General features: G+C 41.7%; 1 protein-coding gene across 1 annotated transcript; it reads left to right on the forward strand.

Annotated features, from left to right (window-relative positions):
- The first annotated feature begins 4,616 nt into the window (after window positions 1-4,616).
- On the forward strand, window positions 4,617-11,138 carry LOC134286179 (uncharacterized). The gene is made up of 3 exons (XM_062847755.1): window positions 4,617-4,697; window positions 4,758-4,821; window positions 4,883-11,138. Exon 3 carries the CDS (start codon window positions 4,992-4,994, stop codon window positions 11,136-11,138), a length of 6,147 nt encoding a protein of 2,048 aa, XP_062703739.1. The 5' UTR covers window positions 4,617-4,697; window positions 4,758-4,821; window positions 4,883-4,991.
- The last annotated feature ends 6,081 nt before the right edge of the window (window positions 11,139-17,219 follow it).

A 17,219-nucleotide genomic window follows, 5' to 3' on the forward strand; every position in this document is an offset into this window, starting at 1 on the left:
TCTGACAGAGCCACAGGAGCAATTTCCAAAATAAAATCGTGTACGATTTTTTGCTGAAATCCTAGAAAGAATTTCTCATGGGTTTCTTGTAGGAACCCTTAGAAGAATTTCCGAAACAATCTCTGAAGGAATTTTTAAAGAAATCTTCAGTAAAATTCCTGTAAAATCTCTGGAAGAACTTTAGAATGAATTTCCAGAGGAATACCTGAAAAAAACCTTGAGAAATTCTTAAAGAAAGTTTTGAAAAATTTGCCAGGGAAATACCTCGAAAAATTCCCGAAAAACCTTGGGTGGAATTACTAGAAAATCATTTGTGGGAGCAATTTGTGGCCATATTTCTGAAGAATTTCCTGTAGGAATACTTTAAAAAACTCCTATATAAGCTTATGTCTAAATAAGCTGACCCTTTGAAAACAATCGAGATATTTCCAAAAGAATTCCTGTACAAACTCTTGGGAACATTTCTGGATAAATTCCTCAAACAATTCGCAGTGTAATTCTTAAAGTTATCTTTTAAGGAAATTCCGAAGAAATTTATAGGAAATATATGTAGATATATCTGGAACAAATCTTGTAGGAATCTGTATGAACTCCTGAAGAAATTCCTGCAGGATTTTTTGGATGAATCCCTGTAGAAATTCCTGTATACATTACAGGGTGCGGCAGGAAAAAATGCGAAAAGTTCAAGGCGCTATTACACACTGAATATAGGATATATATGACTATTTTTTAATGACAGTGCATCAGTCAACGTCTATATTCTAGCACTACAAAATAAAAATTAACATATTTGATTTTTAGAATGTGATAATGTAAGCCTAAAAAGTTGGTATCAAAAAACTACGCGCCCAATGGTCATTAGACAAAATGGCTATAATAGTAAAAAATAGCTTCAATTCGATGAAAAACCAGGCCATATTAGTCCAGAGCCATGGAGTTTCACATACCAGATGAAATAAATACATATATATGATAATAATGTAGAGATAATTAAAAGTTTAGTTTTATCAGGTATGAAATTTAGCGACCTGTGTGCTTTTCAGTGGTTTGAAAATTTTGATGGTCTTTAGCTTCAGGTGCCGTCTTGTAAAGATTTGTGCCCAAGATGAGATTTTTTTTTAAATAACTTTTCAGAAAATTAGCCTGTTAGAGATCATGGAACGTTGAAACATAGATTAGTTAACGTCAAATGGAGGAAAATGAGGTTTGAAGTTGAAAAACACTTTCGCATTTTTTCCTGCCGCATACTGTATAGCGGGAATATTCAATGGAATTCTTATAGCAATTTCTGAACAAATATCTGGTGCATTTCCTGAAAAAAAATATCTGAACGAATTTCTTAATGAATCTCTGGAAGATTTTTAGAAGAAATCACTGGAAAAATTAAGAATCTTTGAAAGAATTTCTGAAGTGATCCCTGTAAAAAATTAAAGAATCCTTAGAACAATATCTGAAGTAATCCCTGGCGGAGTTTCAGCAAGAGCTCGTGCGAATATACGTAAAAGAACTCCCAGATAAATTTCTGAAGATATTTTCAAGGCAATTTCTGAAGGAAACATTCTGAAAAAATCTATGAAGATATCTCGTGAAGAATTTCTGAAGAAACTCCAGAGATTTCCGTAAGAAATCGTTGAAAAATCTTCTGCAGAAAACTTTGGAAGAATTCCAAAAGGAGTCTGTGGAAGATTTTGTAGAGAAATCCGTGTTGAAATTTCTCAAATTTCTGGATGAATTCTGAACATTTGATTTTCTGAAGGAATCGTTGAAAGCATTTCTGAAGAAATCCGAGAATGATTTCCTGAAAGAATTCTCTTAAGAGAATTTTTAAAGGTTGATTGATTGATTTATCCATATTATAGAGACTTTCAGCCCTTGGCCGATTCGTCTCTTTGGATTTTTTTCTTTTTTCCTTTTTTGAAGGACTGGAGGTGAAAGTGTTCTAAAGGGTTTTTGGAGGATTTTTGGAGGATCTTCTAGAGGTAATTCTAAATGAAATTCTAGAGCAATTTTTGTAGAAATTCATGGCAGGTGTTCTTAACAAAAAAACTTTTGAATGGAGTCCGTAAAATATATTCTGAAAGAATTTTTTCAAAAGATTTTCTATTGGAGCAATTCTGGAAGCAATTTAAGGAGAAATTACCGAGGGCATTTCTGGCAGATTTTTTATTAAATTCTCAGGAAAATATGTTTCAGGGCGTTTCATCAAATACAAACAAGTTCTCATAAAATATTCCAATAATTTATGCAAAGGTAGCTACACACTTCGAAGAATCCATGTAATTTTCCGTCATTTAACGCCGAGATATTACAGCGAGTAGAATGACGGAATAATACGTAAGTTTCAAACGTATATTTACGTTCACTCTTAAAATTACAAGAGGCGATCGGCAATTGAAAAAATACACGCCTTGACGTAAAAATAAGCTTTTACGGCATGGCGTGCATTTTTAGGTTATGATCACTGAGGAATTTAACTGATTTTCATCTATTCAATAATAATTCCCAACTCTACTCACTTGATCCGATGCAGATTTGCCAACAGAATCGACCAGAACCAGCAGCAAACACCCACTAATAAAATAAATAATCCTTCACAAATGATTTCCACTAGCGGCATGAGCAATGAACATTCCCGCTACTTCCATTCTCTGAAACCAATCACGGTGTTATTCCGCCAGATTGCCGTTTTTCTTTTTGTTATCCTCTGGGAATTGCTGCCAGTTTTACTAGATTACACTTCTGAGCAAAACACATTTAGAAAACACTTAGTCCGAAGGTGATAATAAGGTTTTTAGCTTCAGTATGTAGCAAAAACACTGCCGCATCAACACTTTGAAGATTTGTTAGAAACATTTCCACTTTCTGTGGATCCACCGAAGGTGATGATTTCTTCACTGCTCTGGCAATTTCCTAACGCACCATGTATTCCGATCTACTAGTTCGTCTAATTCAAAGCAAAATTGAAATAATTTCGCAAAAAATATCAAACGAAACTGAACAACAAACACGAGAACCAAGACTGGGAATCAGTTTGACGTTTGACACGCGCATCGCTGTTTGTGTTTAAAGACGTGTAATTTTATATCATTTCAAACTTAAAATTGAGGCAGAAAACAGTTATTGTTACGCAAAACATTGTGCGTGAGCCAAAATTTTAATGGTAATGACGAAACATCACCTCTTTTTGAAAACGATATATGAAAGCATTCGATTAGACACAAAAATGAGTCACATTTTATTTTACGGCACATGACATTACGTCATTTATAAGATTATGTCAACTGTATTATTCAGATTTTTTTTTATTTTTAAATATTTTCTTCGCTTGATCCTCCAAGAGTCTAGCAAACCTTCACACTTTTAGGAGAATTTCTGTTAAGTTAATAGATGATCTTTTAGATGATTTTTTTTTACGGAAATCACTCCAACAATAAAACAAGTGTAGAAATGGCAAATAGAAACACGTTTATGAATAACTCTCATTGAGCCCGTCCCCGTCATAGTAAAATTAGAGCTGGTTACTCAAGGTTTCCAAATGTCTGCGCTCCGTATACTGGTACACCCCTAATCCTGAAATAGGCGCATTAGTGAAGTAATTTGCTTAGGGGCCCTAAGCAAATGACTTCACTATTGCGCCTAATTCCGAATTATTGCGGTAAACCTTTCCAATATTATTTCACGATTTTTCTGTAATTATCGCGGAAGGGATTTTCTTTATTGATTTTTGCAAGAACTCTCCTCCAAAAACACCCCCAGAAATTCCTTTGGGGATTCTTTGAGAATTTTTCCTAAACAATTTGGGGATTTGTCAGAAATTTCTTCCGAAATTCTTCCTGGGATTCTATAGGAAATTCAATTAAGGATTGCTACTTAAGTACATGCATGTTTTCTTCAAACATTTCTGAAGGAATTCCTGCAGAAATATTGTCAGATTTTTTTTCTAGATTTTTTTTTGGGATTTCTTCGAACAATCTTCTAGGAAATTTTTAAGGATGCAACTCCAGAAGATTTTTTTTTTCACAAAGATTCAGAGTTTTTTTTATAGAAATTCCTGTAATTTTTTTATATAAGCCGGTTTTTTTTCCAAATTCTTAAGAGGTTCTTCTGGAAGTTCCTCTAAGGGATTCTCCAATAGTTCCTTCAGGTATTCCTCCGGGCATTGCTTTGGATTTATTGAGACCTTTTGTTTTTAATATTCCTTAGAAATTCCTGCAGAAATCACTTCATAATCTATTCCTTGGTATTTTCCATGGAATGTTTCAAGAAATATTTCTATGAATACCTGCAGAGGGTTCTCCATTTCCTACAGAACTTGTTACAACCCCTCAAGTTGTGTCGCTCCTAGCTACTCAACTGCCCGTACCTCATGCACCGGTATGGTCGCGCGCCGATGGATGAGAGATGACAGGAGAAGAATAGAGGGCAAATAATGAGAGCGATAGGGAATTCCACTTTGTTGACAACAAACCGCAAAGCCATTGAAGAAGCAAGCAGTGAATTTTTCCATACTTAGTTTCTTATTATATTATTACTATAAATACTTCTTAAATCTAATATAACGACTAAAGTAAGGTAGTGAAATTTCTCTTAAAACTAGAAATGCTTAATACTAAATGAATTTCTATAGTTTCATGCGACAACGACTTTGGACAAATACTTAAACTAAAGCTAACCTAAACATACACGTTAGCCTGAAGGTAAATAGATTAAAATATGGAAAATAGACATAAATACTTACTTAACATACATGTAAACAGACCTCACATCGCTAGTCAGGGACGTTCGACTTGAGAAGGACAAAAGGACGAAGATTGACTAAACGTAAGTAACGAAAAACAAGTACTTTAAACACAATGTTGAATTACCTTAAACCTACATGCAGGATATTAAAATATCTACTAAAATACGGATATTGCAAATCTCGGAAACCTCCCTTTCTTCGCCACCGAAACCCAACAACTTTTAATATCGTTTACCGGAGGAGGTGGAAGATGTCCAATCCGGTCGAGCAAAATACCCCTACGACCAGCAGAGGTACTGAAGGTAAGAAGAAGCCCGAAAAGACACGTCCCTCTCGAAAGCAAAAATCAAATAAAGACCCCCCCATCGACCCCCTACGCGACCCTAAAGCTAAGAAAAACACGTCTGTCGGTTCCCGATCGCGCGCGGGTGACAATAAATCACCAGTATCTTCCCGGATTCGAGCTTCCAAAAAACACTGTGTTATGTGCGCGGGTGTAGAAGATGGTGAGTTAGTTCGGTGTAAAACTTGTGGCTGTCGGTACCATGTCAGCTGTGCAGGAGTTTCCCAGGACGTTGCGGATTGCGACTGGAGTTGCTTGAAATGCGAAACCGCGAAAGTACATCAGGATAAGCAGAAGACGTCCAAGAAGAAGACCACCAATGCAGAGCAGCCGACGAAGCCGATTAGGAGAAGTTCTAAGAGGATGGATTCTGGTAAACCAAATAAATCGGTGAAGGATTCAACCTCTAAGGATCGCCGACAGAAACCAAAAGCTTCTGCCCCCGAAATATCAGCGAACGTGGATGCTATGTTGGCCGCTGAAATCGACAAGTTGGCGAACGTCTCGACGAAAGCGAAGTCTATAGTGTCCAATTCATCGTGCAAATCGGCACTATCGCTGAAGCTGCAGATGCAGAAAGTGTTGGCCGAAGAAACGTTGATGCTTGAGGAGATGAAGCGACGACGGGAGTTCATGAAGAAAAAGTTCGAGCTGATGGAGGAAATTGCTGAGGTACAAAGCTGTCCAGTACCAGGGGCCCGAACAACAGATCCTTTAACGAAGGTGAAAGGTTGGCTCCAGAAGCAGCGTCAAGCCGAAAATGAATCAGTAGCGGCGGATGACGATGAGCACGATAGCGACGATGATACGGAGGACAACATGGACGACGACGAGGATGACGACGCCGGAGATACCGAATCAAGCTCGGAGTATGCGGCCGACGAAGAAGGTGACAACTCGTCGGGCGAAACGGAACCGGAAAGCGTCGATAGCGAAGACGGTTCTAGCTCAGCAGACGAGTCATACCACGAGCGAGGTGATGAACACCATGAGGAAAGATTTTCTCCTAGGGAACGTTCAACTCCGGTACAAGTGAGGGCTTCCAGAACGTCAAATCGGGTGAAGCATTCCCGGTCTAGTGCCACGCTTTCCCGCGACCAGATTGCGGCACGTCAGGTTGTGCCATGTGATCTCCCGAAGTTTGGCGGCAGCCCAGAGGAATGGCCGATGTTCATATCGACATTCGAAAGTACGACGAGAATGTGTGGCTACAAGGACGAGGAGAATATGATCCGCCTTCGAAACTGTTTAAAAGACGAAGCGTTTACCTCTGTGCGGAGCTTTCTGATGCATCCGTCGATGGTATCGAAAGCGATTAGCGTCCTGAAACTTAGGTTTGGTCAACCGCATATGATCATCAGTACGTTGCGCGAGAAGGTGCTAGCTACGCCACCGATTAGAACTGATTCGATCGAAAAGCTAGTAGACTATGCACTTGCCGTACAGAACTTGTGTTCGACTATCGATGCTTGTGGGCGGAAGGAGTATATGCGTGATGCGACTCTGATGCAAGAACTCGTTTGCAAGCTTCCCTCCGCTATTAAACTGGATTGGGCGAGGCACAGCAAAACACTAGCGAAGGTGACCCTATCAACCTTCTCCGATTGGATTTTCTCGATTGCGGAAGATGCAAGCATCGTAGCAAACCCTCGAAAGTCCCACAGCTACGAGCAGGAGCCACGCAATAAGCGCCAAGGAAAGGTTTTCGTCAACACTCACGTTGAATCTTCTCCATCGGTAGCGGGTGGCCAGAAGGTTACTGGCAATCGGCCGAACGTCGTTTCTAGCGGCAAAACCTCGATGGAAGGACCGACCATATGCCCTACTTGCAAGGGCAGCTGTCGAACTGCAGCGAAGTGTAAGCGTTTCCTCGATCTCTCATATGAAGCAAAATGGGCAGCCGTTCGCGAGCTCAGAATATGCCGTCGTTGCCTACGACAGCATGGAGGTAACTGCAACAGCAAGCCGTGTGGAGTCAACGGGTGTACATTCAAGCATAATTCGCTTTTGCACAAGAGCCTCGTTGCACCAGGTGAAATCACAGGCAGCCCGGGTAGCCCTAACCCGGCCAAGGCGAATGAAGAACGCAGTATCAACACACACCGCGTCGAAACTGGCCTAGAACTGTTCCGGTACATCCCTGTAACGTTGTTTGGGCCGACGAAGCAAGTGGAGTGCTACGCTTTTCTTGATGATGGATCCGAGCTGACGTTGTTGGATGAGCAGATCGCCAAGGATTTGGATTTGATCGGTGGTGCGAAGCCGTTGTGTTTGAAGTGGACTGGAGGAACTCACCGCTTCGAGGAGAAGTCAAGATGTGTGGACATCGGAATTTCCGGATCGGCGGGAAGAAGGTTTGAGCTAAGCGGAGTGCGGACGGTTGAAGCGCTTGAGCTACCATATCAAAGCTTGAACGTCGAGGTACTTCAGGAGAAGTATAAGCATCTGCGCAGTATCCCAGTGGAGTCGTATAATCGTGTCCAACCAAGGATCCTAATAGGAGTCAAGCATGCCAATGTTTCGTTGGTAAGACGGTGCCGAGAGGGAAAGGAAGGCGAGCCCATCGCCGTGAAGACCCATCTGGGGTGGACAATCTTCGGAGGTTGGTCGAAGCAAGAATCGAGCAACGGCGGGAGCCATATCTATCACATTTGTGCGTGCAACCTACAGAACGATGAACAACTGCACCTGGCAGTGAAGCAGTACTTCAGCCTGGATAGCCTGGGAATCATGATGCCAGTTGCGGCCTCAGTATCTAAAGACGACGAGAGGGCCTTGATGTTGCTCAGCTCGCTCACGCAGGTCACCGGTAATAGATACCAAACCGGACTGCTCTGGCGTTTCGATAATATTCGCCTTCCGGACAGCCGGCCAATGGCCTTACAGCGGCTCAAGTGTCTAGAAAGGCGTCTAGCCAAAAATGCCGATCTGAAGCTTGCCTACGATGGGAAACTAGCAGAATACGAAACGAAAGGGTACATTAGGAAGGTAACCCAGAAGGAGATAGAGCAAAACAAAGGTCACTCTTGGTACCTTCCCACGTTTCCGGTTATAAATCCCAACAAGCCAGGAAAGATCCGTATTGTATGGGATGCAGCAGCAACCGCACATGGAGTAAGTCTCAACTCTATGCTGCTTACTGGTCCAGACTTGTTAAGCTCGTTGGTGGCCGTCCTGAACCAATTTCGGGAAAACCGCATAGGCATTTGTGGAGACATTCGCGAAATGTTTCTCCAGATCGGAATACGTCGAGAGGACCAGTTCTACCAGCTGTTTCTATGGAACGACAACGTGAATCAGGAAGAACCCAGCACGTACGTTGTCCCCGTAATGATCTTTGGGGCCCGGTCATCGCCAACTACAGCGCAATTCGTTAAAAACCAGAATGCTCAGAGGTTCCGTGCCGAGTTCCCCGTGGCAGTTGAAGTCATTGAAAAAAAGCACTATGTGGACGACATGCTTGCCAGCACCGAAACGGAAGATGAAGCCATCGACCTGGCAAAGTCGGTGAAAAACGTTCATGCTCAAGGCGGCTTTGATATAAGGAACTGGGTATCTAATTCCGCCAAAGTTTTGAATGAGCTGAACGAAAGCCCGACGAGTGAGAAGTCCCTAAACATTGCAACCGACATTGCGACGGAGAAAGTCTTGGGGATGTGGTGGAACACCTCAACCGACTGCTTCACCTTTAAGATCTGCTGGACCAGGTTTGACGCAGTATTGTTTGACGGAAGCAGAGCGCCTACCAAACGTGAACTTCTTCGGATCCTGATGAGTATCTTTGATCCGTTGGGACTCATTTCGCAGTTCCTAATGATCCTCAAGGTTACACTCCAAGAAGTATGGCGTAAGGGACTGAAATGGGACGACCAGATAGAAGGCAAGCAGCTCGACGATTGGCAGACGTGGACAAAATTGCTACCGAAGCTGGAGGAACTCCAAATACCTCGATGTTACCGCCAGATCACAACAACTGGAGCCCAGATTCAAATGCACACATTCGTGGACGCTGGAGATAAAGGGATGGCTGCAGTCGTGTATCTACGGTTCGAAGAAAATGGAATCATCGAATGCGCTTTAGTCGGGGCGAAAACACGGGTTGCACCATTGAAGTACCTGTCAACGCCGCGTTCGGAACTCCAGGCTGCTGTCATCGGAGCGAGATTATCCAACAGTACTATGAAGTCATTGTCTCTTTCAGTGTCGCAGCGCTTCTTCTGGTGTGACTCACGTAACGTACTGTGCTGGTTACGTTCCGATCACCGTCGTTACAGCCAGTATGTTGCGGCGAGAACGAGTGAAATTCTAGACACTACGGAAGTTAACGAATGGAACTGGATCAAATCGGAGTGGAACGTAGCAGATGATGGCACGAAATGGACCGGGCAGGTGCAGATGAAGTCCGACGATCGTTGGTTTCTAGGGCCGGCATTTTTGCAGAAAGCGGAGCGAGATTGGCCAGTTATCCCGTACAACCAAGAAACTACGACCGAAGAGCTTCGTACCAGTGTTCTGGTGCACAGGAAAGTTCGGGATCCAGTGGTTGTGGCTAGTGACTACTCTAGCTGGAATCGTCTGCTAAAAGTTACGGCATATGTACAGCGATTCGTGTACAATCTACAAGCGAAACGACAGGGATTAGTTTCACATCAAGGACCATTGTCTAGTGAAGAATTGCGACAGGCTCAGCTGTACCATTTTCGGCAGGCGCAACAAGAGGTGTATCACGAAGAGATGTTGGTGCTAAAGGAGGGGTCGAAAAATAGAGAGAACGTGCGGAAGCAATGGCAACAATACAGTCGCAGCCAGATCTACAAGATGAGCCCATTCGTGGACGAAGACGGAGTTTTGCGAATGAACAGCCGAGCTGCGAAGTGCTCTTTCCTGTTTCCGGACGAAAAATTCCCGATAATACTTCCGGACAACCATCCGGTCACCAAAATTCTCCTAGTGGATTTCCATGAGAGGTACCATCATCGCAATTATGCTACTGTGGCCAACGAGGTGCGTAGACGGTACTGTATTCCACGACTTCGTCAAACACTTCGCAAGATGCGATGTGGTTGTCAATGGTGTCGGAACCGGGATGCGAAACCTGCACCACCAGAGATGGCAGAACTTCCTTCGGCGAGAATGGCTGCCTTCACCAGGCCATTTTCCCATGTAGGCGTAGATTTCTTTGGGCCTATTGAAGTCTTAGTGGGGCGAAGGGTCGAGAAGCGTTGGGGGGTCTTATTGACGTGTCTAACTGTCCGGGCTCTTCATATTGAGGTTGCTAACTCCCTTAGCACCAGCTCATGCATGATGGCGTTGAACAATTTCATCGCTCGTCGAGGCACACCAGTGTGCTTTTACTCCGATAGAGGGACGAATTTCGTCGGCGCGTCCAAAGAGCTTCGCGACGCTCTGAAGGCGATTGATAAGCACGAAATGTCGAAGGAGTTCACAACACCAGCTACGTCTTGGCAGTTCAACCCACCATCCAGCGCACACATGGGCGGTAGCTGGGAGAGGTTGATTCAATCGGTAAAGCGGAACTTGACGGAAGTGCTGAAGTGTAGGCGATCAACGGATGAGGAACTACGCAGTGCGTTGACACAGATCGAATCTGTTCTCAACAGTCGCCCACTTACTGATGTTCCCGTGGACAATGAGTCGGAACCGGCTCTGACTCCCAACCATTTTTTATTGGGGTCATCGGATGGCTCCAAACCCCTGACATTATTCGATGACAGCGTTCAAGCTGTGCGACGGGGATGGCAGGTGTCCCAAATGATGGCGAATCTTTTTTGGAGACGTTGGCTTCGGAATTATTTACCCGAAATCACTAAGCGAACCAAGTGGTTTAAGAAGGTAAAGCCCATAGCCGTGGGGGATATCGTCGTGATTGTGGACCCGGAGTTACCACGGAACTGCTGGCCTAAGGGCCGGGTAATCGGTACAGTAGAAAAAGGAAGTCAGGTACGTAGAGCAACTGTTCAAACTAGCAAGGGAGTGTACGAGCGACCAGCGGTCAAGCTGGCGGTCCTTGATATCTGGAGCGAAAATAGGTAGGCCAAATCCTGGAGTTGGCATACCGGGGGGGAGTGTTACAACCCCTCAAGTTGTGTCGCTCCTAGCTACTCAACTGCCCGTACCTCATGCACCGGTATGGTCGCGCGCCGATGGATGAGAGATGACAGGAGAAGAATAGAGGGCAAATAATGAGAGCGATAGGGAATTCCACTTTGTTGACAAAGTCATTGAAGAAGCAAGCAGTGAATTTTTCCATACTTAGTTTCTTATTATATTATTACTATAAATACTTCTTAAATCTAATATAACGACTAAAGTAAGGTAGTGAAATTTCTCTTAAAACTAGAAATGCTTAATACTAAATGAATTTCTATAGTTTCATGCGACAACGACTTTGGACAAATACTTAAACTAAAGCTAACCTAAACATACACGTTAGCCTGAAGGTAAATAGATTAAAATATGGAAAATAGACATAAATACTTACTTAACATACATGTAAACAGACCTCACATCGCTAGTCAGGGACGTTCGACTTGAGAAGGACAAAAGGACGAAGATTGACTAAACGTAAGTTACGAAAAACAAGTACTTTAAACACAATGTTGAATTACCTTAAACCTACATGCAGGATATTAAAATATCTACTAAAATACGGATATTGCAAATCTCGGAAACCTCCCTTTCTTCGCCACCGAAACCCAACAGAACTTATTATTATTTTTTATTGTTTCTGCAGGTATCCTTAGGAAATTTCCCCAGGTATTCTTACGAGGATTCCTTTAAAAAAGTCATTCAGAGATCCCTCAAAAAATTATTGAAGGTTTTCTTTAAGAAACCCACCATCTGTGTCTGCGATTTCTGAAGACATTTGTAGAGGTTCCTTCAGAATTTCCTCAACGGATATTTTTCCCATGTATCCATTTAGAAATTTCTCAATCATTTTTTCTTAGAATTACTTGCGAAGTTCCTACAAACGGGTATCTTAAGGTTTTTCTTCAGTTACCTACCTTATTTTGATACCTTGTTGGTTACGAAGTAACTTTACTCCAACGCCGAGCGTACAGCAGAGCACCATATTCGTCGGTCTTGGGCGATGTCAACTCGTGATTCATGCTTCTGCGCTCCACTCTATTTTCTTGTTTCCCACCGAGAATTGTCCGCAGCACTTTGCGCTCAAAAACTCCAAAAGCTTTTCGGTCTACCTCCTTTAACGTCCACGCTTCGTGACCGTAAAGTGCAACCGGAAGAATCAGGGCCTAAACTTGCTATGCAATCCGTAAAAGGCTCTATTCGCAGCTGCAATACGCCTTTTCACTTCACGGGAAACGTCATTGTCACATGTCACAAGTGTTCCAAGATAAACCAATTCTTCAACAACTTCAAACACACCCCCATCAATCACTACCTCAGCACTAACACCACTAGGCCGGCTTCTGTCTCTACCCGCTATCATGTACTTCGTCTTGGTAGAGTTAATCGCCAAGCCTATCCTCGCTGTCTCTCTCTTCAGAGGAGCATAAGCTTCCTCCACTGCCCTACGATCGATGTCGATGAGATCAATATCGTCCGCAAAACCGAGGAGCATGTGCGACCGTGTGATGATAGAGCCATTCCTCTGCACGCCTGACCTTCTAATCACTCCTTCGAGTGCAATGTTAAACAATAAATTTGCAAGAGCATCTCCCTGCTTTAATTCATTCAAGGTCACAAACGACATTGACACTTCGTCCGCAATCCAAATACTTGATTTTGATCCATCCAGCGTTGCGCGTATCAGCCTAATTAGTTTCGCCGGAAAACCATGTTCTGACATTATCTGCCAAAGCTCATTTGTTTTCACTGAATCGTACGCTGCTTGAACAGATGGTGCAACAGAACTGCAAGTTATATTCCCGAAATTTATCTGGGATGATCCGCAGGATAAGCATTTGATCCGTCGTTGATCGGCCCTCACGGAAACCAGCCTGGTATTCGCCGACGAAGGACTCCTCAAGAGGTCGCAGTCTGTTGAACGAGACACGCGACAGTATCGTATACGCCGAATTTAAAAGGGTAATCCCTCTGTAATTGGCACACTCCAGTCTGTGCCCTTTCTTGTAGATTGGACGTATAAGGCCATCCAACCAGCTGGTGGGCAATTTTTCATCCTCCTAAATCTTTATAATAATCTGGTGGGTTGATTGATGTAGCTGCTCGCTTCCGTGCCTTAGAAGTTCGACCGGGATCTCGTCCTTCCCAGCAGCCTTGCTGTTTTCAGCTCCTTACGGGCCTTTTTAACCTCATCCAGTGTTGGTGGTTCCACTGCTTGACCGTCATCCATTATGTTAATCCTGTTCCTGGGTGCTCCTTCACTGCTACCCTTCAACAAACTTGTTTTTCTTCAGTTATTCTCCTAGATATTATCCATGGCATTCGTCCATTTTTAGACAATTCTTATTCCTTATTCTTCAATATTTTTTGTGCAATATATGGAGGAACTTCTAAAAAAACTCCTGGAGGAATTTCAGAACAAACTTAACAGGGATCGTTAAAGACATCTCAGGAGATATTTCTGATGGAACCCTAAGAGTCATTTCAAGAAAAAAAAAATCCATGTAAGAATTTCTCAAAAAATCCTGGAGAAACCCTAGAAAAATTTTTCGAAGCAACCCGTATAGGATTTGTAAAGAAAATTTACGAAGAATTTCTGAAAAACTTCTTTGAAGAAACCTATTGCTAAAATTCCTAAAATTCTAAGGAAATTTCCAGAAATAAAAAATATCTAATCAAAGAAATTTCAGAAAGGTATCCGAAATTCCTGAAAGAAACCCTGGGGAGTTTCGTGATCAGGAAGGTGAACTTTCCCCTGATGCTTGAACATCTTATTCTATCAACGCATGATTACACTTCAGCGAAACTCCACTTTCGGTTTACACCCAAATTTGTGGTAGTGAAAAAAATTTTAAGAAAAAATCCTGTAGAAATCTTAGGATCTTAGGAGGAAATCTTTCAATGAATATCCGAAGAAATCTTGTAGGAATCCCAGGAGAAATTTCTAGTGAGCTTCATAGAGAAACTTCTCGAAAACCTTGGTGGAATTGCTAGAACAGAAACATTAAGATAATTTCGCAATATTTTTATTCTAGGAATTCCGCCAGAGGAACTGTCGATTTTTTTTTAATTTTTTTCAAAAATCTTGGTGGTTTTAGAAAAAAAAACCTATAGATCTACCTAAACCAATGGCTAAAAGAGTTTCTGTAAGAAACCTTGTCCGATTTTTAGACCAAATTCCTGGAGTAATTTCTGTAGAAATTCATGCATTTATTTTGGAAGAAATTCACTGAAGCTTGGACTTGGAATCCTTGGACAAATTCAAGGGAAGAGCTTCATAAGGTATTTTTGAAGAAATCTCCTGAAAAATTTCTAAAGTAATCACTGGAAGAGTTTCTGAAGGAGTCATCTATAAAAGGGTTTCTAAAGAAATTCTTGGAAAAAATTCTGGAAGAACCTTTGATTTTCTTAAGGAATCGCTGAATGTATTTCTGTGGAATTCATGGATGATTTCCTGTAAGAGTTCTTGTACGGATTCCTGAAAAAAATATATGGAGATTTATTTGGAAACCTATTGAAGCTTTCTAGAGTAATTTATGGAAACATTTCTGGAGGATTCTGCAACAAAAATTCCGAAGGAAACCAATTCTACAGGAAATTCTGGGAAGCGAGTCATGGAAAAAAAAATCTTAGAAGATCTTCGGAAAGGAATTCCTGTAGGATTTTCTAAAAAAAATCATGGAGCAATATCGAAAGAAAGGTTTTATAAAAATGGCCCTTAATTAATTTCTGGGGTAATCTCTAAAAAGCTTTGGAAAAAAATCTAAAGGAAACTACGAATTTTGTTATGGAAGCAATCCAAGAATTTCTGAAGGGTTTCGTAGTGAAATCTTCGAATGCATTGATGGCAGAATTTCTTGAAAAAAAAATCCCTGAAAGAATTTCTGAAGGGATCACTGCAGGAATTTCCGAAGATATGAGAAACTGATGAATAGATGAATAGATGGATACAGGTGGTGAAACAAAAAATGATCGAGACAGGCAAATTTTTCACTTTTCAAAAAATGTTCAAGTAGCTGTAATTTTTTGAAAAGTGCATAAAACATTTTCAAATTTCCACTGTCAATAAATCAACTAATTGTGTATCAGTGGTCAAAATTTGAAAAAGATATGGCTATTTTGCACAAAGTTATAAAGATTCTAGAAAAAGGTATAATTATTCGATAGCTAACTTTGAGCTGTTATATCTCCGGAATCAAAGAACCGAATGCAATGAAATTTTGACCATTTATGACTTAAATGATAAGCATCGAAAAACGTTCTACTTAACTTGAAAGTTTAATAAGAGAAAAAGTTGTAGCGATTTCATTTATTTCATGGTTTTTAGTAAATTGGTTTATTTTTAATATGCATCCCGTGAGTTTTTTTTAACTTATTGCCAGCTATGTTGTAACATTCCTTCAAAACATATTTTATATCCGAGTCAATTAGAGGGAATTTGAATGAACTATAGTTGGCATCTTGAATTTTGAAACGATATTGAAGTTTTGGATAATTTGGTGTTATGCTAGAAAAATAATCTAATCAGTTTAATTTTCATCCGTGTTAAAATTTTTAAGTTTAGTCAAATGTTTTCTAAAGCTCATTATATAAGTCATAAACGCTCAAAATGTCATTGCATTTGGTTTAATGAATCCGGAGATATAACAGCTCAAAGTTAGCGATCGGATAGTTATCTTATTTTTTAGAATCTTTATAACTTCGCGTTGAATAGTCCGATCCTTTCCAAATGTTGACTACTGATACACAACTAGTTGATCAACTTACAGTAACGTGGAGCGGACCTGGTGTGATGGTTAGAACACTTGACTTTCACGCCGAGGACCTGGGATCGAATCCCACTCCCGACAATTTTGCAAAATGCGAGTTCTTCCTTCGGAAGGGAAGTGAAGCGTGGGTCCCGAGATGAACTAGCCTAGGGCTAAAAATCTCGTTAATACAGATAAAAAAAAAAAAAACTTACAGTAATAATAAGTAAGAATATTTGATGCACTTTTCGAAAAGTTACAACAACTTGAAAATTTTTTAAAAAGAGAAAATTTTGTCTATCCCTTGTAGATTTTTAAGATAGCCTTGAATAAATTTCGGAAGAAATGCCGTGACAAATTTCTGAAAGAATCTCTGAAATATTTCTTTGACTATATAGGTAAGGATTCCTGGATTTTTTTTTATTTGTGAGGACCCAAAAAAAACAGAATGCCTATGAGGCCACAAAAAACCGTGGAAGGTTTCCGGTATTATGGAGGAGAACTTTCTTTTACGTATGGAAGCACAAAAAATGTAACATCCACAGTATAGTGAGGCCATAAGTGAGATCAACGAGAGTGATAATCTCAACACTCTGTGGGAGTCCATGGAGCGATGAGTACAGCAGCGCGGGAGGTGATAGGTACTGCTCAAACACGACCTAGGAACGGGTGGTTCGACGAGGAGTGCCAGAGAGTAACGGACGAGAAGAATGTTGCCAGAAGCCGGATGTTGGTGTCGGGGACCCGGCAGAGCAGGGAGCGATATAGGGAAGCAAGAGTAGCCGAAAAAGAATCCACCGCAAAAAGGAAAAAGAACACGAAGAAAATGTGATTGCTCAGGCGCAAGAGAGTATGGAACAGAATGATATGCGGTGGTTTTACGAAACTGTCAATGGCGTGCGGAGAAAAACAGCGCCTTCTTCCGTCATGTGCAACGACCGTAATGGAAACTTGTTGACAGACAAGACAATGGTGGCTGCCAGGTGGAGAGAGCACTTCGAGGTATTGTTGAATGGTGGGAGTGGAAGAGCGACGGACAGAATTCGAATCGACGACGACGGACAAGCTGTGGAACCTCCAACGCTAGACGAGGTCAAGACAGCCATTAGGAGACTGAAGAACAACAAGGCTGCTGGGAAGGACGAACTCCCGGCCGAGCTTCTCAAGCACGGTAGTGAGCAGCTGTATCAACTCTTACACCGTATTATATTGAAGAACTGCCTGCTAGTTGGTTGGATGGTCTTATTTGCCCTCTTTTCAAGAAAAAGGATCGACTGGA

This window comes from Aedes albopictus, chromosome 2 (genome assembly GCF_035046485.1).
Source record: "Aedes albopictus strain Foshan chromosome 2, AalbF5, whole genome shotgun sequence".
Classification (NCBI taxonomy): Eukaryota; Metazoa; Arthropoda; class Insecta; order Diptera; family Culicidae; genus Aedes; species Aedes albopictus.